This window comes from Empidonax traillii, unplaced genomic scaffold (genome assembly GCF_003031625.1).
Source record: "Empidonax traillii isolate 1590-97213 ecotype Southwest subspecies unplaced genomic scaffold, ASM303162v1 scaffold191:size1449129, whole genome shotgun sequence".
In the NCBI taxonomy this organism is placed as follows: Eukaryota; Metazoa; Chordata; class Aves; order Passeriformes; family Tyrannidae; genus Empidonax; species Empidonax traillii.
The window spans coordinates 541,710-559,999 of record NW_020955384.1 but is presented as its reverse complement, the minus strand read 5'-3'; the positions used below and the strand labels follow the sequence as shown (position 1 = coordinate 559,999).

General features: G+C 42.8%; 2 protein-coding genes across 2 annotated transcripts in view; one reads left to right on the top strand and one right to left on the bottom strand.

Moving 5' to 3' along the window:
* The window catches only part of CRY1 (cryptochrome circadian regulator 1), a 38,372-nt gene extending 25,607 nt beyond the window's left edge, over positions 1–12,765 (bottom strand). Inside the window, exon 1 of the mRNA XM_027886629.1 lies at positions 12,554–12,765. Within this exon, the coding sequence (XP_027742430.1) occupies positions 12,554–12,711 (158 nt within the window). The 5' untranslated portion in view covers positions 12,712–12,765. The remainder of the gene's footprint in view (positions 1–12,553) is intronic.
* A 4,233-nt stretch (positions 12,766–16,998) lies between these two features.
* MTERF2 (mitochondrial transcription termination factor 2) overlaps positions 16,999–18,290 on the top strand; it is a 5,549-nt gene continuing 4,257 nt past the window's right edge. Inside the window, exon 1 of the mRNA XM_027886631.1 lies at positions 16,999–17,228. Within this exon, the coding sequence (XP_027742432.1) occupies positions 17,009–17,228 (220 nt within the window). The 5' untranslated portion in view covers positions 16,999–17,008. The remainder of the gene's footprint in view (positions 17,229–18,290) is intronic.

Below are 18,290 nucleotides of genomic sequence, written 5' to 3'. Positions count from 1 at the left end.
ACAGTTACGTAGGTTCTGATAACTGAAAGTGAAATTCAGTCATCTCTGGAGAAGTCACAGTAGTTTAGATAAAGAATTATTTTAGGAAGAATAAAACCTTTATGATAAAAACTATATTTTTGCATTTTTCCCTGTCTAACCATTCCTTTCAGAAGAAAAGAATGAATTACCAAAATTCACTTCCTGAACACCAGTAACAGATTTTTTTTTTAATTATTTTATTGAAAGAATAAAGGTAGACAACTGGAGAACATAATTCTACACAGAATCACTATATTTTTTCCAGTTTGCTTGTTCCAGGATTAGAATTAATAGCAAAACAAAAGACGCAGACAGGAACACTGCCAATTTAAAAATAAAAAAGGGGGCAGGCATCAAGCCCATCTTCCTGAAGGTGGATAAACTTTGTTGGAGCCAAAGTAGTTAACATAAGAGCAGCTGAATAGCAAGAGAAACTATTAGCATTTCAGAAAAGTAATACTCATAGAATCATAGAAATACCCTGAGTTGGAAGGGAACTACAAGGATCACTGAGTCCAACTCCGGGCTCTGCACAGAACAGCCCCAAGAATGTGCCTGAGAGTGTTTTCCAAGTGCTCCTTGAATTCTGGCAGGCTTGGTGCTGTGAACACTTTCCTGGGGAGTCTGTTCCAGTGGCCTGGAAATAAGATTTTTAAAAAAAAAGGGGCGGGGTTTTGTTTGTTTGGTTTGTTGTTGTTTTAACTCCAAAGTTATTTCTATAGACAAAATTGATAGGGGAAGATTTATAGGTGCTGAACTCTAGAAACTTAATCACCAATTATAAATATTAAGTCTATGCAGAAACTTCAAGCAAAAAGAGATGTTTCCCACTAGAGGTCAAACTGAATAAAACCTAACCGTATTTGCTTTAATCCCCCTACATCCAGCCAACATCAAAAGGCAAGACCAAAGAGAGAGGGGAGGGTGGGAGAGAGGAGGACAGCAGGGAGAGTCCACAAAGCCTGCAGCTTTCCTGGTTACATATCTCATAACCTGATCATTTCCTTATAGCACTTTTACGAAGTTTCAATATGAATCAACAAAAATAGTTCCGTAAAGTAGGTCGTTGCTGCAGCAACCAGGCGGCTGTTTGGACTACTCCCTGCCACAATGACCTACTTTTCCAGTTATATGTAACCGCTGTAGTAAGAGCCGATTTTCCCTTCCCTAAGGAGCTGCTCCGAGAGGATTCCTGCACCGTAGCTCAACTTTATTCCTAACTGGGACAGTGAAAGGCTTCATTCGAGCAGGTACAAGCAGCAGGTCGGTTCTGCTCCTCTGTGTCATATTTAGAAGCGTTGGTGGCTAAAGGTTAAGTGAAACCCAATAGGAGCTCAGAGTTCAAGAAGTATCAAGCCAGTGTTCAAAACCGGAGGAACTGATAAAGAATGGAAGGGAAAGGTGTGAAAAGGAACAGCAGCTCGTGAACGGCGTGTCCCCTGCCGGAGTCAACAGCTGGCATCAAACTTCGGCACAAACAGGCTGTTCCAGTATCACCATCCAAGCACAGGCTAATGGACATGATCCTTTATTACAGGTCTAAATAACTAAATCTGCATAAAAGAAAAACCCTGGTGAATGGCAGGTAAAGCTAACATGTTTTTAAATCCTATTTAACCCTGCATGGGCTGGAGAGGGGAGAAAAAGATACCTTACAAATCCAGGAAGAAATGTTGACAATTACAAAATTTCCTGTTTCCTGTTGCTGTTAATAACCACTACCTTATGACAAAGGAGAAAAGACCACCAATGCAAGTTTCCATTAAAGTGTACCTTAAACCTATAAAGGAAATAATTATCTCTGTAGAAATAAGCCTGCAAGGCTTCAAACATCAATCAGATTGACTTGTACTTAGGAGGTTTTTGATCAATTTGTCCAACTCCAAGTTCAGAAGCTTTCATTGAAGGTAAAACGTTAAGAGACACAAGAAGACTAACACTTCCAAGCAAAAAAAAACAATTCCAAGAAAAGGCCAGACATTATCATATAGTATACCCTAATTAAAACTCCAGTTAATAGAAAGATTCTGACAGATAGAGCCCACTTGATAAAAACAGAAAAGCTCTCCAAAGGTTACTTTACCTTATGTCTTCTTAAAACTTCCAAGTTCAGCAGGAAAAATTTCAATTGGTGACAATATGGTACAGTGAGCAGAAAAGCTTTTGAAATTTTGTCCACCCTTTCACTCGGGTATAAATCACATATATAGAGATAACTGTTCCTGAAAATCTAGTACTCTTTAAACAGAATATTAAAAAAAACACTCAAAACCACTAAAAATTATTTTTTACTTTACCACTGCACTTTACCACCACAAGCCGTAGGGCAGCAACTGCAAAGGTAGAAGGACTAGTAGAAGAAAAATATTGTATAATTATGAAAAAACAGGAAAGGCTGCTGCTGCAAGAGCAACACATGATCACTAGTAGCACTTCTCAATTTGAAAGCATGACCTCCAGTGCCAAAAATGCAAGCTCCATTGTGCTGTCTCATATGAAAGTAGTGAAGAACTGGAGTAAAACTTTAAGTAAATGCAGCATTGAAGAACTTTGCTTGGAAAACTAACACAGTATTTCAGTGTTGGCACTGAAAGAGACAGGATGGTGGAGTTATATTTAAAAGAATGCAGAAGGCCAAATTCTAAAATGTAAAAATAGGAAGATTCACGTTATCCCCCACAAACTCATGATTTTCGTTGTGGCTTAGAAGAAAGATACATTACTGCTGAAATAAAATACTTCTCACTAGTGTATTTACTGGCAACTAGCTTACAGAAAGGAAATTTCAATTGAATGAAAAACCCCTACTCACTGAAAAACACCATGAACTATATGATCAAAACCAATTTTAGAGGGATCTCCTCAGATTACGAAAGCCTTGAAATAAAAGGGGGAAATACACCACAATTAAAGCTGAACTGTCAACATCACAGTAATTTACAACTTTTTGCTTTGTCATAAACTGAAGAAACTACACATCAGTAGAATGTTTCCAAGTCATACCAATGAAAGAGTATGCTGGAGAAAAAAAAAATTAAAAATTAAAGTCTCTCATAGCAAGTAATTTAAAGAAGCATTCACAGGATTTAGGATGTAGCAGTAAACAGCAAACAGCTCCCCTGTCTAAAAAGAAACAGATAAAGCACAGTAAACTAGACCTTATTCAGCATGTCATCTACTGGAAAATAATGATGGAGAGTCACAGGAATTATCCCTAGGCAACCCAAATAAAACAAATGATTCAGATGCCATCTTTTGCTTGATCACCCTCATTAAGACTTAGATGGTTTTGACTTCTGGAGTTCACTCACAGCAAGACTTAAAAAAACAAAGAACAAAACCAAAATGCAACCTCATCCCCCATCAAATACCCTTCTGAAAACTAGATGACAAAAAATTACTCTGCAGAACATTTTCTTTTAAATGCATGTCTCAGTTTGCAGATGTAGAGTCATGCTTTTCCCATGAGAGGGGGAAAAGGGAAAAAATAATAGGCAATCTCTGCTAAAAGTTGGAATGTTTTCTTCTGCTTTAAGACTCCTAGAAAAAAAAAAAAGAGCTTGTTTATTCTCTAGAATATGAAATATGAAGAGGAAAAAAATGAAGAAAAAAAAAATCACTTGATGCAACAGAATTTGCAGGCAGAAAATTTCAACTCAGAGGAAACTCACAAGAGAACACAGGAAAGACAATATTTACTCCATTCTTCAACGAATCCAATATATTGGAAATCAAATTATTACTATTTTCGATGCCAGTTGCTCTGTAAAATGTAGTTTCACAATTCTCTGTATGCTTCTCCAGTACTTCAGAACTGCACAGATAGTGAAACTCGGGTAGAGCTTGTCATGACATTCTGTATCTTCAGTGCATGGCAAACTTGTAACCATGCATACCACGACCATGTTTTATGAACTATGCAAGGTTTGAAGCAACAAGCAGCCTACATGAACAAGTTACCTACTTATTTATTAATTTCTCTTTCTCATTCAAGGTGTCTTCTCCTATTCTTTCAATCACTACTTTGCCCTTTTTCCCCCCCTCCCCTGCCCCCGCCACTTGCAGCACAGTTTACCCTTCACCTACAAGGTCAGTAGAACACTGTCACTGGGGAGCACAAAAAAATTCCAAACCTGCAAGCACTGAACTCCACAGATTCCTTACTATAAAAAATAAAGCATTTCCTAGGTCATGGATTTCACACTTAGGATTGAAAACAGATAGAAAAATCCAAGTTTTCCTTTCAGGAATTGTTCCTAAGTAACCTGTGCTGTAGACATTTCATCTCCATCACTGAAGAATTAATAACATGTATTCATACTTCACAACGTCCCCATTTGAGCTTAAACAGAATTTTTTCAACGTTTCTGGTCGAAGGGATAGGAGTTCATGTTCTGAAAGGACAAACTTAGAGGGCAGGAACTTTACAGCCCTTACTTTTCATGTCTGTGAAAAAGACCCAAATATCCTTACAGATGTTAGAGAAGAAACGCACGTCAGTGAACATAAAAGGAAAAGCTTTCCTGCAAATTAGGAAACACTGAGAAACAGTAAATTTCTAAAGCAGGCCCAGAAAACTTCCCTAGTTTAGCTGCAGGAGGAAGCGATGCATATCACAAAGGTGCATATCATCACATGCCTTTAACACAGAAATTAGATTTGCAGGACACATCCTAAGCAATGTTCAACCGTGTGAAATCACTTCCATCGCTGATAATCTGAACAGGTTTTGTTTTTTTGCAACAAACTTGTTGCATTAGCACTTTGAAAAGAGATTATAAGCAACAGTTTGACACCTGAATTTACTTCTGAAACCCTGAGTATTATGAAATTCTTATTTCCTGCCCAGGTTTACCAACATTGAATTATAGGAAGTTCTGTTCACTGAACCTCAGCTACTGTTTAAACTAATGCTAATAAAGCTTCTGTGTTAATTTTTATTATCTCCACCAATAACTGGTATGCTCTTGGATTTGTAACTCTTCCAAAAGTATAGACATACATGTAGACTTCTGCCACAGCCATCTCTGCTCACCCACTTGAAATAGAACATTGAAATACTGACCTGTCCTTTCCAGTCTATCCTTCACCTCTGCTAAAGCTTTATTACCTTATAGAAAAAAACATTTACACACACAAAACTCCAAAACAATGAAAGCAAACGCTTTATGATGACCTGAAAAACAAATGGAGGCTTCAGGGTTAGAAGAACATTGCAATTATAGTTCACCTCTTGACCTAGATTGCAAAGAACGTGGAAGCCAGAAGTACACAGAAGCACACAAATTAACCTTGCTCCACATTAAATTAAGAGTTCTGAAAAAATCTAAGTGAAGTGTATTGCACCAGAATACGATGAAGTTCTTACCCTAGTAATCAAATCTAGTCCTCTCCTAGAGGTTACCAAAGGTACAGCTATTAAACCTGCTAAAATGTGATATGCAAATGACTAAGCCCATGGAACACAAAGCCACGTACACTCACACTACTTATACAACCGACTCAAGCTCACTTTTGCCTTTTTAGGTCACTATGGGAAGGTCACAAAAATCCCTAAAGCAAAGAGTTTCTTTCAGTATGCAAATAAACACATCACAGACTTTAGTGTGACTTCTACACTGAAAAAATGGCCGACTTTGCCGGCAGCTTGACCTTCCTCCTATCACAGGTTATATAACTAACCTGAAAACCTGCCAGCTACTGAGACAGAGCATGGAGAAGAACCACTTTTGAAAATAAAGACTTCCAATCTGTAGGTAAACTGTCAGAAACCAAAAAGTTCAGGCAATATGCAATGATAAGCAGGCTTTTCTGCAATACTTGCATAGTATGTTTAAAGAGTAGCTTGCATTGGTAGGAATAAAGACATTTTCATAAACTGGTGGGAAATATACTTTATTGCATTAAAATGGCCAAAAGAGAATGATAATATATAAAATAACTTGCTTTGAAGAACTGTTGCAGAATTCATTGACACTGCTACATACTGATCAGTTAAGGAAAAAAAAATAAAATTCTGTATTCTTGATTTCCCTCTAACACCTGCTTTCACATTCACCACAGATGGTGTTTGTTGGGGGTTATCACCCTCCTCTTTTGTGATCAGAGCAGGTAACACTGCAAGTTGCAGATAGAATACCTTCCCCTACTCTAATAAAGAATGTGATCTATTGATACTTAAGTAAAATAAAAATAGATTACTTGTCCTGAAAGAAAGAAGACTGAAGTAATACTACTCAGTTGTTCAGAACTACATTTCTCCCTTGATACTCAAAGTCCACACACTACTCTTACATATCAAGAACTACCCAGGTCTTCTCTTGATATCCACAAACCTGGAGATCAGTGATGTAAAATGAATGTCTAAAACCTCAAAACTTCTTACCTCAGGAATTAAGATTCTCTTACCTCAGCAATTAAGATTCGCTCAAGATCAACCCTGCAGCCAAAAAAAGCGAATTGTATAAGTGTTCACTTGAATTCTTCTGGCCTATAGTAATGGCTATTTGCAAAAAAACAACTTACTGAACACTTAGTATAAAATTGGATTTGCAGAACCACCTGCTCCCTCTAGACCAACCAGCCTGGTCTTTTTGTCCAATTTAATAATAGTTACATTACAGAATCTGGTGATACAAGATCATTCACCAAAATAAGGAAAAAAGCACAGTGCAATTTCTCAGCTAGCAGGCTTATTTCTCACATTCTGACAGTTTGACAAAAAATAAATTGTGCCTTTTCCCTAGCACAGTAAAAAGGCCAACGCTTATTTTCAACAATATGACTTCAAAGGGTGTCAACAAATGGCAAGGCACAGAAGAAACCAATAATCCTCTTCCAAAAACCACCCGGTGGTTACTACACACATGAGTAATGCAGGCCACAGTTACACGGCCACTGTAGTCTGGCTCAAATCCACACTGCCACTGAAAGAAATGGTACCTGCCCTTCCCATTCATCTCCTCTTCACTACTACTGTGACCTTTTTGCTGGCACAATCTACCACAGAGCTAATCCCACCAAAACTGGTAATTAATCTCTTTTGGACAGATTGATGAGCTGAACTGGCTCACCACAGGGCTGTGTGCTATCATAAAAGGGTGGAACCAACCCTTTCATCAACAACGCGGGATTAAACCCATGAGGACATACGTCAGTGTGCTTCAGTGACGTACTTCGTAAATCATAGGACTCGATCATATAACACGAATTATAGAGGGAATCACTGAACTGAGGGCATCCCATCACAACGTGCAATGCTGAAAAGTAGCTGCAGATTTTTTACAGATTATTCACCCTCAGTTCACCTGGCTGGACAAAAGTGTTCCAAGTGGCATACGCTGCACTACAGGTGAAGCTGCTCATTAAAGGGTATGAAGGATTGTCTTGGGTTTGCATGACAAGGTTTTGGCAGGAGGGGGGTCTCAAGGGAGGCTTCTGTGAGAAGCTGCTGGAAGCTTCCCACATGTCTTTCAGGGCCAATGCCAGACAGCTCCAAGACAGAGGTGCAACTGGCCAAGGTAGTGCCTCTGGGGTAACATATTTAAGAAGGACAAAAAGTTACTGCTCAGGAGCAATTGCAGCCAGAGAGGAGCGAGAGTATGTGACAGGAACAACTCTGCAGACACTTGGATCAGGGAGAGAGGAGGGTGAGGGGGTGCTTCAGGCGCCAGAGCTGAGATTCCCCTACAGCCCATTGTAAAGACCATGGAGGGGAATACTGTCCCCCTTCAGCCCATGGAGGTCCATGGCAGAGCAAATATCCACTTGCAGCCCATGGAGGTCCCTACACTGCCCAAGTGAGGTTGTGACCCCATGGGAAGCCAGTGTTGGATGAGGCTCCCAGCAGGACCTGTGCAGAGAGGAGCCCACACTGGAGCAGGTTTGCTGGCAGTACTTGTGACCCCAGAGGGAATCCAGCACTGGACCAGTCAGTTCCTGAAGGGTGGAACCTTGTGGAAGGGACCAACAGTGGAGCAGTTCCTGAAGAACTATAGCCCATGGGAAGAACTCACACTGAAGAAGTCTGTGGAGGACTGTTACCTGGGAGGGATCCCAAACTAGAGCATGGGAAATGTGAGGAGTCCTCCCCTCTGAGGAGGAAGGTGCAGCAGAGACAACATATCGTGAACTGACCAAAATCCCCATTCCCCATCCCCCTGTGTTGCCTGGGAATAGGAGGCAGAGAAATGGGAGTGAAGTTGAACCCAGGAAGAAGGGAGGGGTGGGAGAAAGATGTGTTAAGAATTCAGTTTATTTTTCATTAGCCCATTTTGATTTGATTGGTAATAAATTAAGCTAAATTAATAAACTTTCCCTGGGACGGTAATTGCTAAATGACCTCTCCTTGTCCTTATCTTAACCCACAAGGCTTTCATTGTATTTTCTCTTTCCTATCCAACTGAGGAGGGGAGTGACAGAGAGCCTAAATTTTTTCATAAATCAAATAGATTTTCATCCTAAGTGCTACACAATGAAAAGAAACTTAAAGGGATGTCTTTAGCAGGGAAGTCATAAATATTTCAGTGCATTTCTTTTTACATACCAAGCATGTCATCAAAATTAATAAGTATAATACACAAATTTTGCCTGCCTGAAGTACAGATGTGAAACTGAAACCACCCACAGAATAATTTTGTTGACAAACTTTCTCCACCAGTCCTCCATCCAAACAAACAGGGCAAATCGTACCTACATAAGATGAAACTAGACACACAAAATAAAGAAATTAAATAGATACTACTTAAGCATGTCTAAGTAATAATTTTTTAAAACAAGTTCCAATTTCCAATCCAATCGCAGTGATTGTCCTGAAACTTTTTTTTTTGTTGTTGTTCAGGTTTTTCTTTTTAATATGGTTGAAATACAGGTGTAAAAAAAAAAAAAAAATCACACCTTTTCTTTCTCCTAAATCAATAGCAATATCTGCCACAATAGCAGCTAACTTTGCAGGATGCTGAGCACATCAATATTCTCACAAAATCTGACAGATATACAAAATAAATTTTACTGCTCTTACTTTAAAAGTGAAATTTATTCTCTTCAGGAATGATTAAAAAAAGAAATACAAGGATTAGCAAGATCAGACTATCCATCTTTACAAAATCAATTGCTGCACACTAGTATTTTAACTAGCATATCAAAGACATACATACATAGTCAAAAAGACAAACTAAAAGTAGTAAATTATTACCCAAAGTAAATTCTTATGCAGCAACTAACAGAATGTTTGCATTTCTTTTCAGATATTGTGATCAATTGCCGCTCTCTTACTAAAACTGGGGCTAAATGAAACTCTCCCCTAAGTGATTTTGCAAAACATGAGATCCCGCTCTCCTTAATATGGAAAAGTTTGTGAGCACAAACAAATTTTTTCAGAAGTAGGTAATGGTTACTTGTTGGAGTATGCAAGTTACATTCTTTGTCTACTCTGTTGACACAATTAGATGGGAGCTAATTCTGGTGCCAACTGTTTAATGGCAATTGACAAAACTTTCTTTAAGAGAGTGTTAGCTTGATTTTCCATTTAGTATCTCCATTTTTCCATCACTTTTTACTGCACCGAGAAACTTCTCTCTCAAGTGTTGATCTGTGAACAACACTGTGAACTCATTACATAGAAAAAACATGTCTCAACGAAAGCACATCTTGATCTGTGTGACAGCTTGAAAAAAGGAACAATAAGAAGAAACAGAACAGAACCGGGAAAAAAAAAATGAAGTGAGTTGAGGGAGGCCCTGGCATTTGTTACGTAGCACTCATGAATTTAGAACAGGTAGGCTGAATGCCAGGAGAAAGGAGGTCAGTAAGACCATGTGACTGCTTAGTAATTAGACTTGCTCAAGAGTGCAATTACACAAAAATATTAGTTCACAATTGTTACATGACTGTTTAAAAAGTTAATCAGAAAGCACCTCTGTACTAAAGGTTGCTATTTGCCAGATTTAACACGTACTTGTTAAAATGAACCGTAACTTATGACTCTGCCGAGTTACAATACTCTAACAAGAAACTAAACCTTCTGGTTTCTTGTATTCTTTCACCATTTTTCCTGATATCCATTGTGTTAGTCATACTTTGACAGAGAAGATTTATGCCCAGGGCATTAGGACCATAAACAGACCAGAACATAAACTCTTGGTGTCAATCAACTCAAATTAAGAAAGGACCAACGTAAATTCACACCAGGAGATTAAATTTGACTCATATTCCTAATGCTGAAGGGCTTCTGCTCCTAGTCTCAAATAAAATGTTTTAGCTAATTCAATACACTGCTCTACAGGCATGTAGGCAAGGATCTTGCCTATGCTCATTAAGTGACCCAGAACATAAAATGCTTGATCATTAATTACAAGTGTGAAATGAGACTGGCAACACAAAAAACTGCATCATAAGCCTTGGGTATACATACTGTGAATGTATGTGTTTGCACTGGTTAAAAATAACTCAAAACAACTGGAACCTAAAATGGATTCATACCAAACTAATAACTGTTCATTTAAATATAAATTTATTAAGAACAACCATAATATACATACAGCTTCAGTAGCCAGTTATTTTAGAAAGTTTTTGTGCTTTTAAACTTGAAAAAACCCTGAAGATCTCACAAACCAGGCTATGCAGGCAGCAAGATTTTCTACTTGAATACATGTGCAGCATGTGCCTCCAGGACACTTGAATCCCAGGAGACCATCTGAAGTGCTTTGGATAGGGGAGCTGCAATTTACCCAAAATTCAGTCCCTCCAACCAGCAACTAAAAAAAGATGGGTTTTCTTTAAATGCAAAATGCAGTGGAGCGACTAGCTGTCTTTTAGAACAGCAAGAACACTGTTAAAGTAAACCAACCAGCAAATATATCACACAGAAACACATTCAAGGACTGTATTAGCTAATGACCATATTCCATAGTCATTGAAGAACCAGGGCAATAGCACTCAATACATGAACTTCCTTCTGCTGGAAATCAAAGTTCACATTTGTCTATCATTCACTAGCTCAGATAATATAACCAAAAACTGTTTAGCATTTCAACTGCAAAGCACATTAGAGACTTATGAAATATTCTTAAGATGTGATTTCCTTAACACAAAACTTGTGCCATTTGCCCACATTCTGTTAAAACTTAAGTAGCTGTTCATGCTTCATCCACAAAACTAAGACCTCTAAGCTTCTTTATGAAGTCAAAATGTTATTAAAAAAACCTTATCCCCTTCAAAACTAAAACAATTTAAAAGTCTCTATAAAAGAAACGTACAACATGAACCTCAGAGAAGGGAAGTATTTAACAATTATTATCATTCAGTGGTATGAACGTTATTTATATCCGTGAAAATGGAATAAACCACCAAGTTAAACTCCACAGAAAACATTTTTAGTATTTTTATCTCCTGAAAACCAGAAATAGGACCATAAAGAAAACTTCCCAAAATTTGGAAAAAAATCCAAAACCTCCAAAGGCAAGTTACCTTGTTGGTAAGTTATTTAATGACCTGGCATACAAATTAATTAAATCTCAAAGAAATAATCCTTGAAGTGAACTGAAACCCATACTGAAACGTATCTAAACTTTCTTACTCTTCTATGATGTAATGTTAAGCCAAGTTTCACTGTGCTTGTTCCATAATTAGGCAACTTCTCAGCATCATAGTCTGGACAGGCAAAGTTCACAATCATTTCCTGACACCAGATGGATAGACACAAACTCTCCTGCATTATCAACCCTTTTAAAAGGGTAACAATTTTCAGATCCCTAGTGATGTTTTAACTAAACTCACATGACAAGCATGCACAGAAGTCCCATTAACCTCTGCCTTAATATGGCACACATTTAGTGTGGGAGCACCAGTCACAACTCCACAGTAAAGTTCATTTCTGTATTCAGCAGGACTGAAGGTGTAGGGAGAGATCTGCATGCTCCGGAAAGGGACAATGCACATCAAATTTGCCAAGAGTTCGAGAAGCGTTTGGACATCGATTTAAGGCACATGGTGGGATTCTTAGGGCTGTCCTGTGCAGGGCCAGGAGCTGGACTCTGTGATCCTTGTGTGTCCCTTCCCACTCAAGATTTTCTATGACGCCCTTTATCGTAGGAAAGCTACTCTGAGAAATTCCTTTTTGAGCTAAGCAAGCAGCTTCACAGCTTTTCCAGGACGGAGTCACCCTGGGGTTGACGAAGTCGCCCTGGGGTTCCCGACTGCCCAGAGGTCCCGAGACAGTGCAAGGCCTCCCGGCTGCTCCTCACGAGACTTTCCGCCCGGCAGCAGCGGGAGAGGGAGCGGGAAAAAGGAGCCCGTTCCTCGGGAAGCCGCGGCCCTCCGGCGCCGCACTGCCCGGCTCCCTCTCGCCGCTCCCTGGCCGGGCGGGCGCAGGGCCGGATACGTAACAGCGGCGGTGCCGCGGGGAGGACGGGCGGGCAGGGGAAGCCGGCGCTGGCGGCGGCCCAATCGGGCGCGGAGGGGAGGGGATGGAGGGGAGGCAGCGTGACCGCATACATAACGCGGGGATTAGCGCCCCGCGGAGCCCCGCACTCACCGCCACCTGTTGATGCCCACGTTGGAGGAGCCGGCGAACCAGGGGTCCAGGATGTAGACGCAGCGCACCGTGTCGGCGCCCTGGATGCATTCCCGCAGCGCCGGGTTGTCGTGGAGCCGCAGCCCCTTGCGGAACCAGTGCACGGCGTTCACCCCCATGCCGGGTGCGGGCGCTCAGCGGGAACCGCCGCCGCCCGCGGGGCCACTCATGGCCCGGCGCCGCCGGGCGAGCACGGGCGGGCGGCCGGCGGGGCCTCGCTGCGGGCGGTTCTAAGACCCGGCGGACACGGCGGGAGCGGCCGCCCAGCGGGGACGCATCACCCCGCGGGGCCCCCGCGCCGGGGAGAGCGGGGCCGAAGGTAGGGAGGGAGGGAGCGCTGTGTGCGGCGGTGGCTGCGGGGCGGTGAGCGCGCCGTGCCCGCGGGAAGCGCCGTTCGTGCCGCTCCTCGCCGCTCGCCCTGTGACTGCGCCGGGCGCGGGGCTGCGCCGGCCGCCCCGCCCCGCCCCCCCACCGCCCATTGGCCGGTGGCGGCCCCACGTGACCGCCGGCCCTCACGTTTCTGAGGTGTGTTCGGTACCGCCGGCCCGGCGGGGCGGGCGGCCGGACCGGGGGGAGGCGCGCCCGCGGCGGGCCGGGAAGCGGCTGGCACAGCCCGCGATCCCGGTGGGAATCCCACCTGCCGGGTCGGCGCGGGGCCGGCGGGCCGCGGCGGAGAGGGCGGAGACCGCGGGCTGCCCCCCCCCTCCCCTGGGCGGGACCCGGATGAGCACGGGGCCGCGAGGCGGCTCTCGGTGGCGCCGGTGTCCGCCGGGACGCGCACGCGCGCACGCCGGCCTGTTATGTATAGCGCTCCGCGCGCGCCCGCGGCGGGGGCGCGCACGGGCGGCGGCGCGGTCACGGTCACCCCCCCCAACCCCCCACCCCCGGCCTATGCCCACCGATCCCAGCGCTCCACGTCCCGTCCCATCCCATCCCATCCCGCGGGAAACAGGCGGGGCGCTTATATAAGCGTGTGCGTAAGGAGCTGGACCGGAGGATCTCCAGAGGGCCCTCCCAATTCCGTGATTCTGTGAAACGGGCCGAGGTCTCGGTGCCCGCTGCATCCGCGAGGGGCTGGGCAAAAGAGCTGGACAGGAACCCCCGGGCAAGGGAGAGCGGCTCGGCTGTGCGGTGCTGCCACAACCAAACACACTTGAAAGGAGCTGAATGAGTTGTCTCTCTAGTGCTGTATTTAAAGTCATTATCAGTAAATGGTGAATATCTACACGTCTTTTAATTACAGAGCTCAAAACACGGACTGTGTGCTGCCTACACAGCAGGTTTCCCCGTACCTGCTCCAGGGTTAAGCGGGGCACGGCCAGCAGCTAGTGAAGGCATCTTACTGATAGGACTCAGTAGACCCATTTCGAGTCTTAACAAGACAGCTCTAGATGCAAATGTGAAAATAAACCTCCACCTGTGGATTGCCAGTCAAATCTACAGATTCCAGGGTATTCACGGACAAGGAGGTAGCAACAGTAAGAGTGCTGTCATTAGAAATAATGTCTCAGGTAAAAGACAGAGGACTCTAATCAGCACTACTGACCTTTCTTGCCTTTCAGAAGACCAGACCAGTCTAGTACTTCAAGAACTGTAGTTTTTCTTTCTCCTGTTTTTTATGCTAAAATACATGGAAAGTATACGTCAAGTCAGCAAAGCCCCTTCACACTTTCCTTTCCTCACTTTGACTTAATAAAGAGAGTAATAGAATCACATAATCATTTAGCTTGGAAAAGACCTCTAAGATCATTGAGTCCAATCTTGGACCAACCTCCTCCTTGTCAACTAGACCATAGCACTGTCATGTCCAGTCATTTCCTGAACACCTTCAGGGATGAGTCCACCACTGCCCTGGCCAGTCCATTCCAATGTTTAACAATTCTTTCCATGAAGAAATCCTCCCTGATGTCCAGTCTGAACTTCCCCTGGTGCAGCTGGAGGCTCCATACTCCTGTCTGTCAGTAGTTGCCTGGGAGACCGACCCCCACCTGGCTACAAGCTCCTTTCAGCAGGTTGAAAATGCCATCAGTGATCAAGGTATGCTAGCAGCAAAGGACCCAGTCATGATTAGAATCCCTTTCTATTTGGTCTTACACAAAATTTCTTTCTAAAAAGTATGGAGGCTGAACAGTTCTTAAGCACTGACTTTAACAACAGCATAAAATATAATGAGTTTTTCAATTATTACTTTGTTGTATGTAGAACATCATACTCCACAGCTCGTCATTCTGGTCCAAGAAGAATATATAGGATCCTATCATATACACGCTTCCTGCAACTCAAGGCTGGAGTCGTTTGGGGCATTGTAAAGTTGAACCTTCTTTTCTCAACTAATACAAAGTACATTCTTCCTTGCCTGTTTTTTGTTTAATTTTTATCCTTGAGAAATGCCAAACATTTGGTATGTAGTTGTCAAAGAAATAAAACAGAAAAAGAAAATCTGTTTGTTAATGACCACTGTCCATCAAACTCATTTGAATTCTGTAATTTTTGAGCACATTGAAGAAGTAGAGTCCCTATTTTCAAGGAAAGTCACCTTACAACATAGTTTTTATTTCAGACTTTTAAACTGCTCATTCATACTCTTTATGTTCCCTGCTAGCCTCCCACAAGGCTGCCACACTGAAGATGGCCCAGAATAAAGTCCAGTATCAACCAATCTGCCTTGAAGGAATACTGAGATGGAAGCAGCCCTTCCTCACTAGACCTTATGGCTTCATAAGCAAATTGCAACCATGAAAACCATCACTCTGTAAGCTGTTTGTTGCTACAGGCTAAATAACAACTGTAGTATGTCATTAGCATATCATTATGTCAAAACACTATGTGGCTCTAGCCATACCTTCTATGTTAGACAGTTTGTTCTTCATTTAGAAGTGGAAGGAAGGTGAAGAATGTATTAATTAAAATGTCTAATCTCAAGGGAAGAGTCTCTCCAAGTTAGTTGGAAAAAAAAATAGAATCACAGTTAATCAAGGAACTCATAAAAGGAAACCTCGCTACTGTGTTCTCTTGTGAATAACTTATTTTTTAACAATTGCTAATTTAGCTAATTTACAGACAATGATTGAAAAAATCGAGAGAGTAGGGAGCAATTAGAAGGGAAAAAAGATACCATGAAGGCATGAAGCAACAAAACCAGAAAGAAGCAAATATACAAAACATTGTGTATTACAAATTGGAAGCATTTTTTAGATGCTTATTTTTAACATCATTGCATGCAATTACATTTACAAACATTGTTAACTGTTCTTGAAACAGCTGTTATGTAGGAGATAAAGCCTGAACTGCATTCCTACAGCAGCGTTTCTTTTGGTAGCAGTTCTCTTCTTCAACTCATCTTTTTTCACAGATGCAGTACAGATTACTGAACACGTAGCTGAAGTATTCCCAGAGGGAACAGCAGTAATTTTCACTCTCTGAAGGATGTGATTGTGCAGACCTAGAGTTAGTTAAAAAATTCCAAACAGCCCTAGTATAAATCTTTCTAGTCCAGAAACCATTTGTGACTGTAGAGTTGTTACTCTAGAAGAGAAATTAAGTAGATATAGATGAAAAAAATAAGGCAGAGGAAGGTGGTTCTCATCATCACAGCTCAAAACTGTGTTTTACAGTTCTGAAACGCCACCAGCCAAAACACTATAGACCCAACAGCTACATATGTGAATTTTATTCTTTTGATCTGTAATAAAGCAGCGATCATATGGAAGAAAATATGATGATATAAGACAAACCACCCATCGTAATTCAGTGTTACCAAATCAAAAGGATCATAGAATCATAGAATCAGCCAGGTAGGAAAAGACCTCTGAGATCATCAAGTCCAACCCTTGATCCACTACTGCCGTGATTACCAGACCATGGCAATAAGCGCCACATCCAGTATCATCTTAAAAACCTCCAGGAATGGAGAATCCACCACTTCCCTGGGCAGCCCATTCCAATGCCTGATTACCCTCTCTGTAAAGAATTTCTTAATAATTTGCTTCCCATCGGAATACAGGCACCCAAGTAGCCTAACCTTAAAATGTTTGACTCTTTGCCATCAGACTACTTCAGAATGACTGACTGTCAAAGTATTTTTTTTTTTTCTATTTACCACTCTAATTCTCTCTGAGAGCTGTTTTAACCCAACCCCCCGTATCTCCTTCTCGTCCCATCAAACCCTGCTCTAACAAGTGATGGAACCCCGTGTGATTTCGCCCCAGCCGAGGCCGTGAGTTCCGGGTGCCGTGGGACAGCACGTCCTGCCGCCCGCAATCGCGGTCACCGCCTCCCGCGCAGGGCACATCCCCGTTCCAACCCCCGGGGCCGGGCGGCGGCGCTGAGGCCGGTGAGCGCGGGCGGGGGCCGGGCGGGGGCTCGGCCGCTCTCCGGGCGCGGGGCAGCCCTGGCGTGCTCCGGGAAGCCGTGAGGATGGAGGGGGCGGGATGCAGCGGGAGAGGCCGCACGGTTCCGAGGGGCCCCGGGCGCGGGGCCTCCTTGTCGGCCGCAGGAGGCGCCGGCAGGAGCGGGATAACCGGCTGCGGCAGCGCGCACGGACAGAGGCCTGGCGGGCCTGCCAGCCTCTGCTCCCGTCCCGGCCGCAGGGAGACATCCGCCTCCTGCCGCTCCGCCCCCAAGCGGAGGCCACGGGGTGAGAGAGGGATCGTCCCTGTGGCCGGGCTTTGGGAGCAGGGTGCGATGGAGAATCTTGTTTTCTCTGTACTAAAAGCACCACTTGAGGACCCTTAGTTTAAATAATGCGGTGAGTCCTTAAGCACTTCGCAAATGTTTTTCCTAGATACAGGGAAAAGCTTTTTCCCCACGAGGACAGTTGAGCAGTAGAACAGGTACCCCTCAGAGGCCGGGTGGGCTTCATCTCTGGACAAATCAGCTTGGTCTTTTTTCATAGTACTGCTTTGAGCACTTGAGGTCCATTCCAACCTGGATTATTCTAGGATCCTCTGTTTGTTTTTTGTTTTGTTTTTCTATAAAGCTTTATGTTGATCTAGCATATCTTGTAATCTTCTTTGCCTCATTTCCACTACTGATGCAAAGCAGGGATTCATTTTTTGTCTATAACTGCAGAAATATGAACACTTCTTCTGTTGTGCATTAATCTACAAAACCATTACATATCGCCCCGCCCAATTTCTTCACAGACCATTCAAATCCTGTGTACACCGCTCACTTCGAGGTAGATACCTACTCTTCCTGGTTAATTCAAAGTTCAATCTAAGCTTTCTGTAGTTTCATTTAATTTCCTACAGCCTACTATGTTTGCTGTGGTGAGGTAATGAGAATGGTAGTGACCAGCACAAAGTAGCAGTCGAAAAATACAAGATGAGTAAGAGGTTGCTAATTTTCAAACACGAAATTTCAGTCTTAAAACACACATTCAGAAATTTAAATGAGGGATGAATCAGCCAGCTGATCCTTGTATCCATTTCCTTTAGAAGATCTCATAAATAATGAGATTAAATGAGATAAAATTAAATACTGAAACTTACAGCACCCCTTTACTCTATATATTCAGATCTCTAGCAAGCAGGATCACAGGTACTTCCAGATAGACATTAGTTCATTTCCTAATTGCTGTTCTAATACTTGGTGATAGGAGAGCAAACATCTCAACTGAGCTGGCTTTCTTAATCTCTCAACTGATTTACAATCCCCACAGCAACATAAGTATGTAAAAAGTTACAGTGGGGTCCTG